General features: G+C 37.2%; 1 protein-coding gene across 1 annotated transcript in view; it reads right to left on the reverse strand.

The window, feature by feature from the left end:
• LOC115216522 (misshapen-like kinase 1) overlaps nucleotides 1–2,320 on the reverse strand; it is an 835,290-nt gene extending 832,970 nt beyond the window's left edge. The window contains exon 1 of the mRNA XM_029785962.2: nucleotides 2,213–2,320. Within this exon, the coding sequence (XP_029641822.1) occupies nucleotides 2,213–2,248 (36 nt within the window). The 5' untranslated portion in view covers nucleotides 2,249–2,320. The remainder of the gene's footprint in view (nucleotides 1–2,212) is intronic.
• Between the last annotated feature and the right edge of the window lie 6,877 nt (nucleotides 2,321–9,197).

Consider the following 9,197-nt stretch of genomic DNA (forward strand, 5'->3'; position numbering starts at 1 on the left):
TTGATGCCCAGTTGCTCTCTCTCGAGCTAATCGACTTTTTCGTTTTCCACATGAAACGGAAAATAAGGCTGGAGATGAAATGCCTGTCGTAAAGTGTGTTTCATAAAAGACGGAAGTATATAGCAAGTATGTTGCGAGTGAAAGAACCTGTTTAATCGAGAATGTAAAAAAGGAGAAAGCAACGTCTTCAGTGTGAGTATGTGGTTTGTTGGGTCAACCACGTCCTCCGCTTCATTTTTTGTTAATCACTCATTCTCATTTAATTGTATATATTTTAATTGTTTGTTTATTCATACGTTTTGTCTCATTCGATACCCTGACCCCAACGTTTGTTTTGTCTGTCCCCGTATTGTCCCCTCTTTTTCTCAACCTTATGGTGAATAAAGAAATACTCTCTCTCTCTCTCACTTTCTCTCTCCTTCACTCTCTCTCTCCCTATCTCTGTCCTATCTCTCTCTCTCTCTCTTTCACTCTCTCCTTCTCTCAGCTCACTGTTTCTGCCTTTATTGCAAATAAATATTATGCATACAACAGATCATACTCAATTCATACTCTAGCCCCTCTAGATCTTCCGCAGTCAATACTTATGTCTCACAAACATGTGTTATGAGCCCTTTAACACTCAAATTACTCAGTCAAATGTAATGCTTATTTATTCACATAGCTTTGAATTAATCATGCATCTCATAGCTTTGAGATTTCAATGATGTGATAGTTTATTTTTACAATGACATTATATTGTATGTGCAAGAGGTTAGATCTGGTCAGTTTGAACATAAAACAGATAGAATATTTGGGCCAGATATGGTCAGTTTAAATACTAAAGGGTTAAACACCTTACTCATACTTCATACAGAGATGTCTTTTAGCAGTAAAAGAAATGAAACCTTTATAGCCAATGGATGTAACAGAACTTATACACATGCTAAATATGAAATGTATTCAATGAAATTCAATATAAATGTTTAGCTTAGAAAGGCACAAGTATGGCAGAGTGGTTAAGGGGCTCACTTTGGAACCACATGGTTTCAGGTTCATACCCACTGTACAACACCTTGACTACTTTAGTCTTCTACTAAAGTCCCAGGCCAAATAATAGCTTGTGAGCAGATTTGGTAGACTGAAACTGTGTGGAAGCTTGATGTGTGTGTGTGTGTGTATGTGTGTGTCTGTCTGTCTGTGCATGTATATATATATATATATATATATATATATATATATAATATATATATATATATATATATGTATGTATGCATGTATGTATCTATGTATGTATATATTTAGTTAATATATAATCTTCCGTCACTTTCATTAATCAAATACAAAGACATATATATATATATATAAAGTTAATCCAAACATGAAAGCACAAAAAAAACAACAACGCGAGAACGTGGAACAAATATAGTATTATTGGATGCTCAGGAAGGAAGGGAAGAAGGAGGGTTTAACGTTTCGAGCGGAGCTCTTCGTCAGAAACATAGGAGAAGGAAAGATCCAGAGAAGGGAAGACAGAGGAAAAAAAATCGCCAACGGTACACACGCGGTCACACATACATACATACATTACATGCATATATATATATATAGTTGAAATTTATAGAAAAACAAAAGATGAAGACAGGTGAATGAACAACAAACAGGTGTATTAGTTTGACACTCGGGAAAATGGAAAAGTCTTTTACGTTTCAAGCCTACACTCTTCAACAGAAAGGAACACGAGGAAATTAACAGAATGTGTGTGTGTGTGTGTCCTTGTCTCTATGTTTGTCAACCCCCTCCCCAATTCTGCTGCAGCTTGACAATCAATGTTTGTTTGTCAAAATAGACCAATAGTTAGGCAAAATAGACCAATAGAATAAGTACTAGATTTGATAAACAACAAACAAACAGACACATAAGTATTGTGGATGATTTGCTTGACTGAAGCCTTCAAGGCTGTGCCTCAACATAGTCACAGTCCAATGACAGAAGCAAATAAAAGATATAAGATGAATAAGATAAGGAACATAATTTCATAATCAGACAAATATATGAAGGATGATGAAAATATTAGGTATTATTATTCGCTATCAGTTTCATAAACTTCACAGAACAACTAAAATCTAATGGCATTTGGAAAACAGTTGAATAAACATCCTAGAACATATCTACTATCTCAAAGTGTTGTATTAGAAATGGTAAGCAGTAGAAAATAATTCAAAGTACTCACCAGACGGAATTGTCTTCTTTTACCTCTGCTCATCATTTTGGATGTCAATGGGGTATATAATAAACATGCAATGCCAACGAAATGTATCAACTGATGTGAATTTGGCTTTCAAGAAAAACAGACAAATTATCTGCCATCCTGGGAATTATGTCAGTTACTGTGCAACCAAATGCAGTCTAGTTATGAACAGCAAAGAAGACAGAAAGGCCAAATTTGAATAATAGATACTAAATTAAAGCTGATATCCTTTTAATATATTTTTCAAAGATTGAAATATTTAAAAATGGAAAAAAAAAAAGAGGTAAAAAACACACTTTACTGTCTCAGCGAATCTCCATAACAACAAACTGGTGTGATGAATTGCAAATTGTGGTGAAATTTAGCTGAAGAAGGCTTTGATGGGAATCAAATTAACCTTTAGAATTCCAATGTTCTCTCCATGCTACTTTAGAGCTTTGTACATCATCATCATTATTGGTTTAACGTCTACTTTTCCACACTTGCATGGGTCAGATGAAATTTATTGAGGTAGATTTATTACACCCAGATGTCCTTCCTGTCATCAGCCCTCACCTGTTTCTGAGCAAGGTAATACTTCCCCATGGCCAGACATGTTTTTGTAGAATATTTGAAATAAATAATGCTTATATGACTCTAATGTACATTTACAACTATTGAACCGATCATGGCCGTTTGCCAGCCTCCTCTGGCCCCTGTGCTGGTAGCACATAAAAAACACCCACTACACTCACAGAGTGGTTGGTGTTAGGAAGGGCATCCAGCCACCATAGAAACACTGCCAGATCAGACTGGAGCCTGGCGCAGCCTCCTGGCTTCCCAGACACCAGTCGAACCATACAACCCATGCTAGCATGGAAAACGGACGTTAAACGATGATGATGATGATGATGATGATGATATGATGATGCCGAAACAAGACCAAAAATATACACAGATACACACCCATGCGTACACACAAATATACATACATACATGTGTGTGTGTATGTGTATTTACTTTTACAATAGGGCTTCTTTCAGTTTCTATATACTAAATCTACACACAAGGCTTTGGAGGTCCCTGGGCTATAGCAGAAGACACTTGACCAAGATGCTAAACAGTGGGCCTGAACTCAAAACTACTTGGTTGGAATGCAAACTTCTAAACCACATGACCATACCTGTGTCTGTTATTCAAAAAAAAAGAAAGGGATCAAAGGTCCTTCCTAAGCCATAGGCTCATAAAGTTGGTTCCCTAGATTCTGTGGCATATATGTTACCCCACAGGAGAGAACACTGCTCCATTACAGGACTACCCATTTTTGCCAACTGAGTGAACTGGGGCAATGTGAAATGAAGTATTTTTGCTCAAACTTATGATCATGAGTACAACACCCTAACCACTGAACCATATGGAGGGATACAGAGTAAAGTTGACTTCATGAGAATTTTATCAGAATATAGAGGGATAAATTAAAATTTTGTAAGGTATTTTACTGGCTACCATATCATTATCATCATCATCCTCATCATTTAACATCCACTTTCCATGCTGGCATGTGTTGGACGGTTTGACTGAGGACTGGCAAGCCAGGAGGCTGCACCAGGCTCCAATCTGATCTGGCAAGGTTTCTACAGCTGGATGCCCTTCCTAATGCCAACCACTCTGAGAGTGTAGTGGGTGCTTTTTACATTTCACCAGCATGGGAGCCAATCAGGCAGCACTTGCAATGACCACACTCAAATGGTGCTTTTAATGTACCACTGGCACTGGAGCCAGTCAGGCAACACTGGCAACGACCACGCTCAAATGGTGCTTTTTACATGCCACTGGCATTGGAGCCAATCAGGCAGTACTGGCAACAACTACACTCAAATGGTCGTTTTTACATGCCACTGGCAACAACCATGCTCAAATGGTGCTTTTTATATGCCACCAGCACAGAAGCCAGTGAGACAGCACTGGCATTGACCACGCTTGAATGGTGCTTTTCACATGTCACTGGCACAGGAGCTAGTCCAGTGGGACTGGCATCAACCACACTCAAATGGTGCTTTTTATGTGCCACCAGCACAGGAGCCAGTTAGGCAGTACTGGCATCGGCCAAGACAATAATTTCACTTGACTCAAGAGGTCTTCTCAAGCACAGTATATTGCCCAATGAGTAAAGGGTACTCTTCTAAAAAATGTATATTCAGCCTTCCAATGGTTTGTTTCCCAGTTAAGCCAGATCTTTTATCTTTTAACTTTTACTTATTTTAGTGTTTATACTGCAGCCATGCTGGAGCACTGCTTTGAAGGTTTTAGTTGAACAAATTAACCCCAGTACTTATTTTCTTTTCTACTCTAGGCACAAGGCCCAAAATTCTTGGGGAGGGTGCCAGTCGATTAGATCAACCCCAGTACGCAACTGGTACATAATTTATCAACTCAACTCCAAAAGGATGAAAGCTGACCTTGGCAGAATTTAAACTCAGAATGTAAAGACAGGCAAAACACCTATTTCTTTACTACCCACAAGGGGCTAAACACAGAGGGTACAAACAAGGACAGACAAACGGATTAAGTCGATTATATCGACCCTAGTGCGTAACTAGTACTTATTTAATCGACCCCAAAAGGATGAAAGGCAAAGTCGACCTCAACGGAATTTGAACTCAGAACGTAACGGCAGACGAAATACTGCTAAGCATTTCACCCGGCCTGCTTACGTTCCTGCCAGCACACCTTAACATATTTCAATATTAAAAACATTGTCAGTATATATTCTCTTATTATTTGTTGTTGGCATAGACAGGATTGCTCTGCAAACTTCTACCATTGCATGAATTATTTGCACAGGTATTTTACAGAGACATGGGCTTTCTTTCTAAACAGTCTGGAAATGAATGTGGTCTATCTGTCTGTCAGTCCATCCATCTCACTCTCCTTCTCTCTACCTCTCTCTCCCTTCATTCTCTCTCCCCTTCCACACACACACACTCTCTCTCACTCTCTTTCCCTTGCTCTGCTCTCTCACTCTCTCTCTCTCTTCTATCTCTCCCACTCTCTCCCTATTTCTCTCTTTCACTCTATGTATATATATATATATATATATATATATATATATATATATATGTATATATCATGTGTGTGTGTGTGTATAATACATTACGTCATCCATAAATAATGCAGTTTTTTCAATTGCATGAACTAAAAGTTGGAGGGGGACAGGATAAACTACCTGCAACAACTTGCTATAAAAGCAGGTAGTAATTTTACCTTGTACTTATTCTTTGTGCAAATTTTGAAAACTGCAGTTTGATTTTAACAGTTATTTATTGTAAAGCTGTAATGGAATTGACAAAGGAGCATGTTTGGCATACTTTGCTTTGTGAGTTCAATAAAGGCAACAACACAATGGAAAGCGCGAGGAATATTAATGCAGTATACAGGGATTGGACAATAAATGTAAACCGGTGTCAATGGTGGTTCCAGAAATTCTGAGCTGGAAACTACAGCCTAGATGACAAGTCACATCCTGGAAAATCTGTAAAGCTCAATGAGGACGTCCTGCAAAACCTGGTGGAACAAAATCCCATTGTAACTGTTGAGGAACAAGCAGAGAAGCTTGGATTTGGTCATTCAACCATTCATTGACACTTGTGTACCATTGGAAAAGTCAGAAAATAGGATCAATAGGTTCCTCACAAACTTTCCTAGTCTAATCAATCACAGAGAGGGAATGTGTGCTCTTCTTTGCTGTCATGTCTCACAAATGAACCTTTTTAGGACCGAATAGTGACTGGTGGTGAGAAATAGGTTCTTTATAAAAATAACAAGTGCCGAAGACAGTGGGTAAGGAAAGGAGAAACACCGACACCCCAGGCTAAAGAAGGTCTTCACCCACATAAGGGGATGTTTTCTGTTTGGTAGGATATAAAAGGTTTAATCCACTTTGAATTTTTAAACCTAAACCAGATAATAACAAAGGAGATCTACTATGAGCAGCTTGAGTGGCTTAAATCAGCACTAGAAGAAAAACGTCCATCTTTTGGTTTCAAGATGAAAGGTGTTCTTCCATCAGGATAATGCTTGACTACATACAGCGAGGATGTCATTCCAAAGACAGGAGCAGTTTGTATGGGAAACGATACCCACCCACCATATTCGCCAGACATTGCCCCATCTGATTATCATTTATTCCGTAGTCTTCAAAATCATTTGGACAGAAAAAATATGAATTCTGTAGACGAGGTCACAACAGTACTGAAGGAGTATTTTTTTATCACGGACAAGTGAATTTTGGAAAGGGGCCTTGCAAGTCTACCACATAGATGGAAGAGCATTGTGGAAAATGAAAGAGTATATTTTAGGTTAAAATACCTTAATTTCAAAAAATAAAAGATGTATTAAAAAAACACATTATTTATGGGATGACGCAACATATATACATGTATATATATGCACACACACACGCACACACACACACACATCCACACACACACATGCATATTTACAGATATTTATAATATATATATATATAAACATTTACAAATGTATATACATATATATAATATATGCTTGTGTGTGTATGTATACATTTACATATATGTGCATGTGTGTATATATGTGTGTGAGTATATATATATATATATATATATATATATACACATATTACATACACACACACAAACATTCACACACACACACACACACTCACACATATATATATATACATTTCTCTCTTTTTCTGAGTAAACTGAAACAAATATACGTTGCACTTTATATCAGTAGCAGAGCTGAGAACTTTAACGAGACACACATACTATACCTGTTCAGGTGTTGTTTGTGCTTAAATAGTTTGATTTGGATTTAGAGTGACATTTGATGAAGACTGACATTTCAGAAAACTCATAATTATTGATTAAAATATTAACAGCAAAACAAGAAGAAAAGGTAAACAAAAACAGAAATTCTTCCTCAACGCAAAAAACCCCATAAAATTTTAAAATTTTATTTGGTTAATCCATATTGCTTAACTCTTACAAAATGTCTCTCTTTTTATGGTTTATTTGGAAGAAGACAGTTAATGTCCATTGCCTTTTGAAGACTCCCTAATATTATCTTTTACTTGCTTTAGTCATTGGACTGTTGCCATGCTGGGGCATGCCTTGAAGGGTTTTTGTCACATAAATCAATCACAGTACTTATTTCTTTTCAAGTTTAGTATTTATCTTATCATAAACTTTTGCTGAACTTCCAAGTGACAAGAATGTAAACAAACCAATACTACATTATTTACATTATTTACATTTGACAAATATTTGTCTTCATCTTGTTTGTTGCTAACACAACATTTCAGTTGATATACTTTCCAGCCTTCATCAGGGCATATGGCGTAATGGTTAAGAACGCGGGCTACTAACCCCAAGATTCTGAGTTTGATTCCAGGCAGTGACCTGAATAATAATAATGATAATAATAATAATATTAATAATAACATCGGAAAATACTATGAGAATGAGAACTCAGGTTCAAAATTTCCTCCAAGACAGCTGATGAAGGCTGGAGGGTATATCAGCCGAAATGTTGTGTTAACAACAAACAAGATGAGGACAAATATCTGTCAAATGTAAATAATGTACATAATTCCTCATCTCTTAAATATAGAACTGAAAACCACTACTAGTTGTGAAGTAGTAGTGGGGTGACACAGTCACGTGTATGTGTGTGTGTGTGTGTTTGCTTGTGTCTTCTTGTATTGACATCACATGAGTGTTGTAGATGAATAAGGCAGCAAGCTGGCAGAATCGTTAGCATGCCAGGTGAAATGCTTAGCGGTATTTCATCTGCCATTACATTCTGAGTTTAAATTCCACCGAGGTCAACTTTGCCTTTCATCCTTTCGGGTTGATTAAATAAGTACCAGTTATGCACTGGGGTCAATGTAATCAACTTAATCCCTTTGTCTGTCCTTGTTTGTCCCCTCTATGTTTAGCCCCCTGTGGGAAATAAAGAAATAAATATTCTTTGAAAAATTGCCTGGCCATATGGAAATATTATCTAACTTGGAAACAGGCAAAGGTTAGATTCAGGAAAGTAATTAGGGACTATTTGAATAGTAGAACATATCTGAATTAGTAGAACACCAAACTGGGTGTTTAGTGAACTTAATTTGATTTCATACTGTTCTGATTTCAAATGCAGGAGCAGAAGTAAAACAATAACCATGGTTGATATACGGTAATTGATCCAGTTGATTATCCCTACCCTAATAACAATCAATGGCTTTGAATCAGGTTTTAAAAAATCAATTAGTTGATAAATATCAATAATAATATGGAAAGCCTCTCATCCATGAAACTAATTGCTCCACTAAGCACGGGGTTTTACTTATGGATATTTGAATGCATCCATCCACAAAGATGCAAATATCAAAATTTGTAGAATTACCCTTACAAAATTATTGTGGAACAATAAGTGCAAAAGAGAAGTAATTCATTACCACTTCTGTCAAAAAATACTTAAATGGCTTATTTTATATTGATTGAAATTACTTCATTTGTTAGCCATTCTTCATTTAATTATTATTGTATGCTTCACCCATATGTTACAGTGATCATCCTCCACCTCCTTGAACCACTAACTTATCTCCCCTCATGCACTACACCCACTTCTCTACCCTCCCCTCACACTCCTGCAGCCTACCCAACTATATATCCCCTCTCTCTTATCCTCCCCACGCCTGAAAACTGTATCATCATTACTATCATTGTCACTATCCTGTCACTTTCCCCTGCTCTCTTCTACATCCCTTTACCTTCCCTAACTCATGCATCATTAGGATAAGCTAAATAGGATAAAGCAATCCACCCTGAATCTTAGAGTCTCATTGTTTCCCAGTTTCTGTGGTGTATCTATTCCCCACTGGATGGTGGGGAATGTGGTGCATCTATCCCCCCCCCCCCACCTGCATAGGGGGAATGTGGTGTACTCACCTTGT

The sequence above is a fragment of the Octopus sinensis genome, linkage group LG10 (assembly GCF_006345805.1).
Source record: "Octopus sinensis linkage group LG10, ASM634580v1, whole genome shotgun sequence".
NCBI classification, from domain to species: domain Eukaryota; kingdom Metazoa; phylum Mollusca; class Cephalopoda; order Octopoda; family Octopodidae; genus Octopus; species Octopus sinensis.